General features: G+C 36.2%; 1 protein-coding gene across 1 annotated transcript; it reads right to left on the reverse strand.

The window, feature by feature from the left end:
* Positions 1–10,008: 10,008 nt before the first annotated feature.
* Positions 10,009–13,375, reverse strand: LOC120632881 (circadian clock-controlled protein daywake-like). The gene is made up of 4 exons (XM_039902920.1): positions 13,143–13,375; positions 12,054–12,184; positions 10,676–10,870; positions 10,009–10,157 (listed from the first exon to the last, which is right to left on the reverse strand). Exons 1-4 carry the CDS (start codon positions 13,373–13,375, stop codon positions 10,009–10,011), a joined length of 708 nt encoding a protein of 235 aa, XP_039758854.1.
* Between the last annotated feature and the right edge of the window lie 608 nt (positions 13,376–13,983).

Genomic DNA, 13,983 nt, shown 5'->3' on the forward strand with positions numbered 1-13,983 from the left:
AATATTTAAGTAAGTTACAATGAATTCCCGAGTAGATGCTTAAAGAGCGATATTCTTTACTTTGCATTGCTTGGCATTCAAAGCTCTTTGGCGTATGTTTTGCGTAATCTTTGTGCAGCTAGTGAAAAGCCGCTTACGAGTTTTCTAAAGGAATTCTTTTATTCTCATATTTTTAAAATTCCGGGCCAATTGTGAAGGGTAAGTGCTCGTTTACATTTTAAAAGATATCTAACGAAAAAAATCAAGTAGATGAGCACGTAGAGTTTTGGTGATTTTACTCAATTTCTTATCAAAATCGGATATGACATCAAGCATCAAGACTGGGAGCTGTAGGTGGGAGGGCTGAAAACGATAAAAGGCGTAAGTATGCCTCTCTACTAGAGTTACATATTTGTTTAGTTTTCTATCCTGTGGTTGGTTGCCTCATCTAGTGACAGAAAGTCAGGCTTATTTTTTCGCAAGGGATTAGCTTGGCTCTTCAGCGCGGTTATGCAGCCAGAATTCTTAGCAACATTCCTCGTGGGAATTAGTAAATAAGTTAAAATTAGTTTTATAGTATATACTTGAAGAAATCAAAGAGTTACGGATTTTTTTAATAAAAAGGGTATTTATTCTCTTGTAACAGTTGACCAACGTTTTAACTGCTTGTAGCAAAAAAAAATTCGACTAGATCACCGAACTAAAAAGTAGGTATATTTTTTTAACTCTTGCACTGTCATTGATAAACCTGCAAAGTTTCAAATTAATACGATTTGTTAAGCGCTCAAGCCATAGGTAACAAATCCAGTTAATTTTATATCCTGCAGGTAACTTTCCAAATAGAGGTGACCCCGACAAAGAACAACACCAGAAGAGAATAGCTGCGTATAGTGCAACAGACTGGATCGACGTGAAATACCACAACCGGGGCATCCGCCGAGAGAAATAGCTAGTTTTGAATTAATTAATTTGGCACCAATATCAAAATGGCAACTCCAAAGTTTTGGCGCGAGCGATTTCCTAGAAAACCCATCCGACACAAGCACGAACCAAATTGCATCAATCACAATATCCTAAAGAATACAACAGTTTTGGACCGACTCACCGCGTATCTGGTTTTCACAATTTGAAGCTATCGTCGAAGCAGGGAGACAAATACGATAGGGTCGAGGTCACCACTTTTACCTGCTCGTGTGAATTTTCGTGAAGAGTGCAATAATGTAGACACGGAAAATATACCAGTTTATTTACTTTTAAACGTATCACTAAAATGCCTTCGTACTACTACATGCCACGACTTTAAAGTGAAAAGTTTAATAGAATATATACCAGTAAATTATCCGTGTCTACATTATTTAAACCTTTTAAGTATATCCACACGAATACGTAAAAACCAGCAGCTATTCTGGGATAAATGTTATCATATTTAGCATACCTATCTCCAGGATGCAAACTATGTATGCCAAATTACATCAAGATCGGTTCAACGCTGGAGCCGAACATAGGTTTCAAAGAAACAAACAGACACAATTTTGCATTTATATTATTAGTATGAAATTCGGTAAATATCTATAGTAATAAAGAAACAAAAGTAAAAGAATACAATTAAATGCCAAATTATTAGTTATATTTATATGATTTAACTAATTTAAATTTTTTAACAATCCCAACAGTTCTCAACACTAAACTGTATCCTACTACACGTCGTTTTATATTCCACCATCGTAATTACTTATTCCATTAAAGCTTCCGAATTCTATTACAGAAAGTTTACTCTAACGGCAGAAATTTCGCTCATCCCAGCTCTCCCTCGTGCAAGCGTTAAAAATTCTATTAAGTGCTGTAGCTCATACATAGTCGCTTATGCGGCGTTGCCATCCGAATTAGAATTTCATTTCTAGGAGGTGCTATAGAGGTAGAGATCTGCATTATAATACTGACTACCGAGTTATATACTCATAACTCGAAGAAATAAACTTATAATATTTAAACCGCCTTCAAATATCTGTTTGTGCTCACCTTGTTTTGACAGCCGGATGGCGCAGTTGGCAGCGACCCTGCTTTCTGAGCCCAAGGCCGTGGGTTCGATTCCCACAACTGGAAAATGTTTGTGCTATGAACATTTATGTTTTTCTGAGTGTTTATCTGTATATTATAAGTATTTATGTGCTAATTAAAAAATATATATATTCATCAGCTATCTTAGTACCCATAACACAAGCTGTGGGGCTTGATGGCGGTGTTTGTATTGTCGCAGTTAAATAACTGTTTTTACTTAACTGATTTATGATGGTTTAGTCTACGACGGTAGCGGGCTAACCTGTATGGCACTTATATGAAATCAATAGCATAAAACCTTTATCCCTCTGGCGAGAAGAGGCTTTTGACAGTAGGTTTTTATTTCACTATAATTTAGCGCGTGATAGTTGATTTCTATCTCTCGTGGTCACCATCATCAACTTTATATCAACCCATTATCGGCCCACTATAGGGTACGGGTTTCCTCCCCCAATGAGAAGGGGTCAAGGCCGTAGTCCACCACGCGGGCGCAGTGTTTCTGAACTCCACACACCTATGAGAACATTATGGAGAACTCAGGCATGCAGGTTTCCTCACGATGGTTTCCTTCACCGTTGAAGCAAGTGATATTTTAATTCCTTAAACGCACATAACTTAAAAATGAAAGTTACAGGTGCGCTGGGATTCGAACTCAGCACCACGAATGTGAATTCGAAGTCCTACCCACTGGGTTATCAACACTTCCTGGTATTAAGTGATAATACTGTCTAAAAATATAGCGGGCTAACCTATGAGGTTTCATATAGGTTATTATACAATTGATGAATTTCTTAATGACAAGGTTGCTTGGAAGCACCCGGCTCCGCTTTCATCTCTCACAAGATAGAAAAATGAATTTTAAAATGTAATATGTAAATTGTTGATATTGGAAAAGAGCAACTGCTGAGTTTCTTGCCGGCTTCTTCTCGGTAGAATCTGAACCGGTGGTAGAGTCACTACACACAGACAGACTTGACGTTTTTAAAGTGCTGATATTAGGCCTACTTGAAATAAATGAATTTTGAATTTTGAATTTTTTGAATTTATTAAGTTATAAGCCATGCCTTTATTTGATTTCTACGTGACATCGTACCGGAACACTAAATTTCTTGGCGCCACTAGTTTGTCGGTAGGATAATAGAATAGTCGGTAGGATATACTAGTCGTCTACAACCTTATTCTGAGCTGCCATCACCACACGGAATAACGGTCATTATTTATAATATTTATAGAGAAGCAAAGTACAAGCACGTATCTACATTGGTTCGCTTACCTCGGACTATAATGTATCCATAAACACATTGATTACTCCGCATAGCAAGTGCCCGAAGGCAGCAGTGTTCAGTATGAACATTGATCGTATATCACAGAAGCTTTCTCGAGTCATTAGCTAAGCGGCTCGCTTCTACGGCCGGGTATTCATTATCCTAAATTCACGAGAGCCTCGACTGCAATGTAATAGGAACCAGCTCGTTTGTGTGTTTCTATGAAGCAGAACTTATACAATATGTTAGTATGCAGTCGTCATAGTTTGTGTGCTTTGAACCAAAACCCTATTAAGTACTCACTGCTTTTATTAATAACTATAACTATTCTTAAAGCTCCCCTTTCATATAAGAGATATATCAGATAATAATCATTTATTGCAGGCCACCAAATTGTACCTTTTTTTGTATACCAGTATATTCGTTCATACATTCACTCATTCGTTCATTCATTCATACGATAGGGCGGAGTAAACTACAACGTAAGGTTTGGAAATCTTGATCGATTTCCAATAGCGGTCTTTTCTTAACATTAGGCGGAAGAAAGATATCATTTTTTCCCTCGGTGCCATCGATGACAAGATTTTATTTTTACATATTTGTATTTAACGCAGTGCATTATTAGGTATGATTATCAACCAATTAATATAAGTGTACTAGTATCTTTAAAATTAAAAACTTATTAAATCTCGACAGATATGGTATTGCATAACATCACCCTACTATAAGGTGATATTATGCAATACGTATTGTTTTTGACGTCGTTAAAAAGAGCAGTCATCGAATATCAGATAGATTGATGTCACTACGTTTTTTAGGCTACGTTTCGCGAAATGATTGATCTGCTAAAAAGAGAAATTTCCCTTCTATTTTTCCCGAAATATGCCATAACTCACGGAACGCGTATCCTTCCAACATTGCACGATACTGGATAGCTGACTGAATTCGGGCTAGAATTATTGCCTTTTACAGCTTTCCACGTGCAAGCTATGAGTTATCGTCCAAAAAGTGCAATACCTTTCCAACCTAAACGATCCAATATGGCTATTCGACTTCGGGAAAATTCTCTCTATTTTAAGCTACTTTCTAATCCTTATGAACGGAAAGTGTCTTTATTGGCTTATAATTCTCACGAAGCAATGAAATCTTGATTTTTGACATATATTTTATGTAATATACGCATCAAAAGTGACATCTATGTGCCTATTTGAATATAGAAATATTTGACTTTGACTTTGGCTTAATAAAATTTGGTATCGTTGTTTAACCTGGTTAATTTAAACTCTAGGAGCCTTGTTACAAAATGTTCCATAGCGTGCAATAATTATGCATTGTTGTTTCACGCTCTGACAATTCAAATGTGATGGCAGTTGAAGAGTATTCCGACGTTGCGCCACGTATACTAATAAGGCCCTAAAAAAAGAGGTCCAGAAGTGGCGCTTCAGGCTTGTGTTTAGAATGGAATGTTTTTCTGACGGTAAGCAGCTTCACCCGTCATCTCAAAGGGCAATGGGTAGAGCTCGAAGTATCAAAATCCGAAATGAGAACATCTGCAAAAGAACTAGTGTTAACGACGTTATAAAATAGATATAGTTTTGAAAGTAGTAGCAATAAGTGGTGCACGTAGCACAGATAACCGATTGGTGTTTCAGTTCCTAAGATGTTGGAGTGCTCATTGAAAACCTAAAGTTGGTAAATCCTACTAGGTGGACACCAATAATCTGTGTGGTAAATTTGCTGTATTTTTACAACACAAAGAACCTATAAAATTTGCTTTATATACATGTTTTGCTCTGATAGCAGAGACTTTACATTGCACAATTGGAAAAGTCTGGCTCTCATGGCTCATTGCTTTTTTATTAAAACGACGTTTTCTCAACCTTTTAAAGAGGAAGCATCTTTTAGGTAGGTCATAGGTCTTCACTTTCCATTACGTATGTGTTCACGCAAGACTATTACAAATAAAAAATTATTATAAAAACATGTGGCTTGTAAAAATGTAAATAGTTTCTCTGCTCTTGTAAAAGCTCAACTTTTTGCCTCTTGTTTATTCGATCGCACAATCTATTTTATCGTGTCGCTTTACCTACCTGTCCCGAATAATTTATTTTAAGCCTTGTTTTATTAAAAAGCCTTGCCAAAAATCGGATCGTATCAGCTTTCAATTTATGTTTCAATTTTTAATAAAGTTGTCTCTTAAATGTGGTTTATTATTTTAGAGATTTTCAAGATTCGAGTCACTTTAGAGTTGATAAAGTAACTCTAATAAAAGGGACTTCATAGACTGTTTCTTCGAGAAACAGGTTGCCTTTACAATCATGAGCAGTAGGTAAAAAAAATATAAAAGATTTTTTTGTGTGATTTTTCCAAAAATAAAACACTCATATAACAAATCTGAGTTATTTATACATTTTCTATAATCGTGACGATATATTTTCTTTTATTAGCTCGTTTAGCGAGCACGACTAGCTTTTCTTACGACATAAAAATTGGAAGGAATTAGAAGCTAAATCACACCTGTGCTCCGACTGAACAGCTATCGACTACCTTAAGCGTTCTCGTAAAAATATACTACGTATCTTAGATTACTTTGTTAGGGGCCTTGCGCACTACGTGGCCACGAGCACGACATAAGACTCCTAAGTTCGCCGCAGTCTGACACAGATGATATGAAATCCCGTAAGAAATTATGGGTAATCAATTAAGAGGTCTAATAATTGCTTAAAATCAATGCTTTTGGCTCCATCTCGGTTGATTGGTGAAAATTTTGGAATTTCTAACGTTATATCGTTATACAAAAAGCTTAGGCTTGATGGTGTTTATCTTTGTTTCAACCAAGGGAACATTACCTCAGACCAAAATTCTATTTATTGGCCTTAGCTGCAAAATGGACGTAATATATTATCAAAATTAAGCTTAATTTGCTATACTCCGCGAAAAGCAGGAAAATCTGTGTGGTGTAATTTATAATTTCTTCAATCCTTATACTCCACACCAAACAGATCTTCGGAAATATACCCTCTACGCACGTTTCGCTCCGAAACCGGAGCATCCTTAGGATATGTTGACTTTACAATGAATAATTGTCACTTAGCAATTATTTGGCGGCCGATTGGCGCAGTTTGCAGCGACCCTGCTTTCTGAGTCCAAGGCCGTGGGTTCGAATCCCACAACTGGAAAATGTTTGTGTGATGAGCATGAATGTTTTTCAGTGTCTGGGTGTTTATATGTGTATTCTAAGTATTTATGTATATTATTCATAAAAATATTCATCAGTCGTCTTAGTACCCATAACACAAGCTACGCTTACTTTGGGGCTAGATGGCGATGTCTGTATTGTCATAGTATATTTATTTATTTATTTATTTATTAATTGTAAAGTCAACATCTCCTCATGGATTTCCGCAAAGTAACGCCTGCTTCTATCCAATGGACGTAATAATCATGAACAATAATTATTATGCACAGAGGAGAAGACTTGCTAGGAATAGACAATATTACAAACTAAAACAAATTGAATCGTCACGTCGGAATATAATGCAGCGGCGCCTTGACAATTTGATAACTTATTTGTTTCTGGTCACTGAGCGGCCAGTGGATACGGTTGTCGCCGCGTAGTGCGCGTAGACCTTTAGCAAAAGTCGAAAGACTTTGATAAAATTTCAAGAACTGTTTAAGAAAATACAGATATCAGAAGTCAAGGTTAATTAAATTTTATGTAACAGTTGAATGTTTACTTAAAAAAAAAACTTTATTATTGTCCCGAACCGGGATCCTAACAGATTACCTCGTTATATGTATATACATTTTAAGCACTGGACCAATGAGGCAACCTACGTCATTAACAGCCAACAAATAATAATTAGATCTGTCAACAGCACACATGACTTGGGAAACTGCTTGAAGCTCTCTAAGTAATCAATATTGACAAGATAGTTAGTCTGCAGTTAAACAAACATAGGACTTGACCTGCTCATGCATTAATGGAATTGCTTTTGGAAATCTATACGAATTAATAACTTTTAAAGGTTTTATCTTCACTGAGAGACAATCTACAGTCAACGCGGCTGAACGTAGTTTTTTTTTAAAGAATATTGAGCACCCTAGAGGTGTTGCCAGATAAGATGAAGTTTCAGGCAATGCTGACCATGAATGTATTTGATTAGCTTGATAAGAGTTCAATAAACATACTAGATAAAAAATTGAGGATTTCCCCGAAATTCCATAGGGCACTACAAAACACTAAACAAACAATCGATTTACTGAGAAATCGGTTAGCATATATTTAATAATAATAAATGAAATGCCTACTCATCACACCTATTCATTGCGACCATTTCAATGAGGGGCCTATTCTCAGTATATCTGCTGAAAATTGCAGAGTGATTGGCTTAATCCCGTAGATTGATTATTATTATTTCAATATAGTGAACGTCAACTTCCATAACAATAATGATAAAAAAGCAGAATAGGCTTACGGCTCGTCAAAAGTGTCCATATGACATGCTCCATTGTCGCGCTGTTTGGCGATAGACAACTTTTTTGCTAGGTAATCCCCAGGGCGGGATCACAGCCCCTTTCCCGCTAACGGCGCCCAATCTCCCGGATGAAAATCTTAGTCCTCCCACCACAGCAACTAGTTGTCTCCACCGCCAACACCGCCTTAGATTGATTAATGCTACAGAATCAGCTCTGGTTTAGCACCTCATGGCATTTTCGTTGACTACGGTTTTAATCCCTCGCATTCTGCTAGTGATTAAAAGTAGTAGAATGGATGACTCAAACTGGGCTATCGACTAACTGCATGGATACCTAGAGACAAGAAAAGGAAAAAGGTCGGCAAAAGAAAAGGTGCAGTGATGTTTTTACGCAGAAAATTGGCTGACTTTATGACTAAGGATCGGGAGCTTTGGATAAACTTGGAGGTGGCCTACAGCGATGAAGCGACTTCTACCTAAAATTAGACCTAAGAATTAGATAGTAAAAAACTTCACAAAATTAACTTTATATAATTTTTATCAAATAAATTCAAATTAGTAATAATGATTAGTAAAAATTTTATAAAAGAAAAATGTAATTATTTCATAATCGGTAGTAGAATATAGGCTTTTTATTTATTATTTTATTATTTTACGAGGAACCTGTGCCCTCATGTGCCTCTGATCACTGTAGCTTTGAAACAGAAAAACCCGTATCAAAAGCAGTATTTTTAGAAGCTACTCATAATTCTACAGATCGATTAACAGGTCCAAAGATACACACGTGTTCAGTCGTATCTCGATTTGTGTCGGGGATAACAAAAATCAATATATAATCGAACATTCCCCTCCTTCGGTATCGGTTAAATATACACCTCATCACTTAAACAATAAAACAAGACAAACTTTAAAATTATATTTGCTTTGCGGAGAAGAAAACTACTTTCGCAAGGAAAACATCATTATTTAAGTATTCAGTCCAAAGTTAACACAATAATGTTACAACTGAACATTCAAAAGTCGTTTTGAATAACCGGAAGGAATTCCAAGCATATTCTCGAGATTTCCTTTGTGTATTATGTTTGTGGCTTCATATCGTTTTACGTCTGGAGATATGAAACTTTAAAAGAAAAGAAGATTCGACGGAACATCTAGGATGCATATCAAGAGTACCTACTCTGATTCTGTGTATGGGTATTGAAACGTTAAAAATAGGGGGTTCCAATTTTTATTGTAATACACCGTTTATTATGACGTCTGGCTGAGTCCAAGGCTGTGGGTTCGATTCCCACGACTGGAAAATGTTTATGTGATGAACATGAATGTTTTTCAGTGCCTGGGTGTTTATCTATATATTATAAGTATTTATGTACATTATTCATAAAAATATTCATCAGTCATCTACCCATAACACAAGCTACGCCTACTTTGGGGGTAGATGGCGATTTGTGTATTGAGGTAGTATATTTATTTATAGTAAAGTGTCATTTGACTGTGTCTTTTTTGATTTACAACAGTCACCAAGTTAATGTGTACAATGTCTACTTCTCATAAGTAATAAATAGTAATGTAATTAAAGTTTTACTGGACCAATGTAAATAATTTTGGTGCTGTTGGCGATCTCTCAGCAACTTTGATGTTTGCGGCTATGTCACGAAACAATAAATCCAATATGGCGGCTACGACAGTCAAAACACGCATGAAAAAAAATACCTTTGAGAGAAATGTTCCGAGTTTGGTATGAAATGAAATTTCTCATCGTGTTGATTTTAAAAGTTCACACTCAAACGATGTTGGTGTTTTACGCGGTCATAGGCAGTATTGGCAAGCTACCGTGTTCCATCGTCATCCACCGTACAATCATTACCACTATGGTGCCCACCGAGATCCTTGTTATTAAATCAGGTTTCAAAACTTAATTTAGGAACATACTTGTTTACAGCTTTTTTGTAGCCCTTATTTCTATAAAAAAATAATTTTGCTGTAGTCGGGTTTCAGTTTAGGAACTTTTGTTGATGCCCAGACATATTAAGAACCGATCACAAGTATTATAAGAATAATAATAAAAAAAGTTTAGCTTAGTATTAAAGTATAATTTTATTTAGGGTTATTTTTTTACTCGTTCGTATGTTTATGGAACTTGTGTTGCTTGGAGTCTCTGTGAGGGATAATTTCCGTTGAGACAAACGTACATCAGCAAACGCTTGTAGGCTTTTGATGATCAGTACCTACAGGGCTAAGTCTTCAAGAGGCCTAGAGCGCATATATGTCTTGATAGCTTCGAAGATACCTTTAATTATTGTGGGTGAGAAAGATCTGCCAAAGTTCGCAATTATTGGCCTCCAGTTTTCATTAATTAATGCATGAAATATTTCACCTGAAAAAAAAAATAGATAATAGTAAATTATTGAAGCGAGATTTCTCTAAGTTACTAATTTCAAAATCATAATGGATGGATTAGTTTGCCAGAGACCTAAAACTTTGGAAATAAGCATTACAAATATTTCATATAATTTATGTAGGATAAAGCTGCTTTTTAGCGCTTTTTTCCCCATAATCAAGGTTTGGCAGGTGGTCATGTAAATTATATTCCTTGTCAGTGGAATCGGGGATACATCCATTGTCTCCTTCTCTTGTCAGCCATTAATTAATGAAAGAATGAATGAATATAAGAATGAATTAATGAAAGAATGAATCAATGTGTTGTATAAGAATAAAAGTAGTTACAGAAATATAAACACATTAGAGCAACACATTAGGTTCAATTTTGAGGCCTTATCGCTACACAGCGATCTCTTCCAGGCAATCAAAGTCGACAAAGGAAACAACCATACTATAGATGTGACGTAAGTGGAGCAATAAACAAGATATAAACCTTACACAATGGCCGTGCACCTGAGATTGCAGTCAAGGATATTAAAAAAAAAAACTTACTCTTGTCCTTATCTCCATTGAACATATTGTCTAACTGCGTATGCACACCGCCGATCGCATTGGCTCCAAATATGTGTGTCTTGATATCCATAATATCCTTGCCTTGCTCGTTTTTGACAATATCAAAAATTAAAATCATCTCGACCTTCATATTGTCTGTAAAACATACGTAAAATTTTAGTTTTTTTTTTTTTAAACAAACCAACGAAAAATATATTTTTGTAGGGAAATAATAATTACAAACTAAAATTAATATTTATAATAAATATAAGCCGTCTAACTGTTTACTTATGGGCATGGTACCCAAAATGCTGGCGCTATTGCCCCTTAGTATAGCTAGACTTAGCCGTTGGGCTAAATAAGCGCCAGCTCTTGGGTCACCAGACGTAATGACCAATTTTTGTGACACTATTAATAAAATTTTTCGTGTCCGAAGATCATGGCCCCAGAGACTCAAACGCAAGCGTCGCAAAAACGTAGTCATTACAAATAACGGAGTATTTAAGGCGCTTAAGCATTTGAGCAGATTCGGCAGCTGCTGCCGCTTTTTGGGACGTACTCGGCAAGTGAAAAGCTGCCAACGTATCAACCATTTTAGTTGGTTCTTAATATATAGTAATCGACGGATGAAGCAGAAGGCTTAACTGATGTATAAACACAGCGATACTTTCCCCAGCATGCATGAAACACTTTCTTCAAAGTGTCACCCGTTGTCCATGAATCTGAGGTGTAGTTGTTAAGCTTGATGCATTACACCGGCAACCACCCCATCAGACCGACACATAGCAACGTTACTTGGCATTAGAAATAAGCAAGGCGGTAGTAATTCCCCAGACGGGCTCTGTCTTAAAAGGGTCAACAAAGTACTACTTGACACTACTAAAAATATTCTAATTTATGTCTGCGTATCTAGTTTAGGTTCGTTTTCCATACAAACCCTCTTTCGCCATTCCACACAATACCCCAACCAACCGTGTCGACTCACCCGCCTACGTTATGATTACGTTTTATCGTACTCCTGAGAGTCTTTTAGTCATTTTTCAAATCAATGGATTATATAAAAAATGGATCTCACATCCTATTCAACCCCTTTTGGAATGATATTTTAAAAAGTTACCTACATCTTTCCCCATGATCTGCCTGCCAAATTCAATAACGAGATTTGCTTTCGCATTTATAAGGTCAAGTATGAAATGTCTTGAAATTGTCCTACGCTAACTTAATAGAGTAGGATATTGTCAAGTGTTTAATGGCAAATTAAGCAACACAACCATGTACATAAAATATACAAGCAATAAATATAGGTTGGTAGCATATTTGGTGGATATCTCATACTTACTCAATGTAATATAAGCTTTCCCTTCTCCGAATGCTGGAACCCCGAACAACAATCCGTCTAGTTTGTAATCGCAATCGACTTTGAGAGTTGTGTGGAATGATAAGCGCATCAACTTAAAAGGCATATTAATGCTGAAAAAAATAAAAGTAGAAAATTCTTTTAATAATATTATAAATGCGAAAGTTTGGATGGATGTTACTCTTTCACAAAAAAACTTCTAAACCAATTTGACTGAATTTTGGAATGGAGATAGATTATATCCTGGATTAACACATAGACTACTCTTTATCCCAGGAAAATGCATGCGGGCAAGATCTAGTCAATTATTATTGTCTTGCTGCAGTGATTACTTTTTTATTATTAAAAAGAATACGCTGTTCCAAGCTCTCTCCTCTGAGCCTAATCGGCCTAGCCGTGAGATATTAGAAGACTAACAGGATTGTGAAAATTATCATTAAGTACCATGCGCTTTCTTTTTTGAGACGGTATTTTTTTGATATAATTTTATTAGAAAAGAATTGCTAAATGCTCTTAATAAATCTGAAACTCCCAAGTTTATACTCTATATATATGTAATATCACAAAGTTTCCTCAAAAAATTATATAAAATCAAATCATGAATCATTTCAAAGTCGTACGTAACGTACACTAATTGAGTTTTATTGTTTTATTATTGCGTTGAAGTCAAATTACTACCAAAAAATACTGAATCACTTTTTGCTGTTAATAATGTGGAAACCTTGAATTAAAGATTCATAACTTGAATTTGTCTAACAACATTTTTTTTTGTTTTTCTTTGGCTCGCTCCCCTTTCGGCCCAGCCTTTGTAGTGGGTAGGTCAGGGTGAACGGTATGGGGTGCCAGTTCGGTTAACCTTCACGTGAGTCCGAGAACTATTGGACCTTTTTGATTCGTCACACGGGAGGGTGGACAAAGACATACGTTGTTCCAGCTACTCTTCTGTCGTGTGTAAATACTAGCCAGTGTCTATACTTACACGAAATCTACGATATTATGTTCAGGAGCAAATCTTTTATCGGACCACTAAGTGGCACTAGTAAAATCCTAATTTTAATTTGAAAAACGTACCTGATATCATCTATAATTGTATCATTAAAACCTCCAATTTCTATATTCCTTAATTCATAGTTCATATCCGTCGATTCAAATACAATGTCTTTAATGTGCATTTTATTGAAGCTTTGGATTTCAAGTTCGGGGACACCTTCAGTGAAGGAAGGGAGAGCCAATTGTGCCTGCTTTTTTATACAGGCCGCGTCCTGCAGTGAGCATTTTTCATGAGTAATAGGATCTGGAATCATTTTGTAATAAATAAAAGTGTTGATGTATGTCTTTGAAACGTGGTTGCATATCATCAATGTTAACCACGTTAGTAGCACACAAATCACTTAGCGGGCTAATAACGGAGCTCGATATATCTACACCGAGTAATTCAGAAGTCAGTAAGACTGCAAAAGAACCCGTAACCGATGGCAACGAATCTAGAATTTGAAGTTGTTATGAGTCCAGCACGTATTTACGGAACCGACGTACATTGATGTTAAAATGAATTGGAACGGTGTACCAACATCGGAAAAGCAGTGTTGGTTGGTCCCCAATTACCCCCTACTACACTTAGAAATCTCTTTTATAGTAGAGAGAGTTGTGGAACTTAGATCCCCCATTTTAGTTGGTTGTATATCTACTTAAATATTAACCGGGACTCTACGAGGCATGGGAAAACCAATCTCTTAACTCCGGACTGGGTAGGGACATAATCCAAAGTGGAAGATGCCAACCTGTGATGTTTTGGACATGAAATTTTGATCTGGATCATTATTGACATCATCATCATCGTTTCAACCCAAGGACTCCACTCCACTCTCCTCATTTTATAGTACACTGCTGGACGTAGCTTTCTAAGGGACTT

Source organism: Pararge aegeria, chromosome 20 (genome assembly GCF_905163445.1).
Source record: "Pararge aegeria chromosome 20, ilParAegt1.1, whole genome shotgun sequence".
NCBI classification, from domain to species: domain Eukaryota; kingdom Metazoa; phylum Arthropoda; class Insecta; order Lepidoptera; family Nymphalidae; genus Pararge; species Pararge aegeria.

What these genes read in the sequence shown, in the direction of transcription:
- LOC120632881 (XM_039902920.1), bottom strand. Translation starts at nt 13,375, where the DNA reads ATGATTCCAGATCCTATTACTCATGAAAAATGCTCACTGCAGGACGCG. An exon ending in GAAAGCTTATATTACATTGA is followed by an intron (nt 10,871 to 12,053) that starts GTAAGTATGAGA and finishes TATGTTTTACAG; the next exon opens with ACAATATGAAGGTCGAGATG. An exon ending in ATCCTTGACTGCAATCTCAG is followed by an intron (nt 10,158 to 10,675) that starts GTGCACGGCCAT and finishes TTTTTTTTTCAG; the next exon opens with GTGAAATATTTCATGCATTA.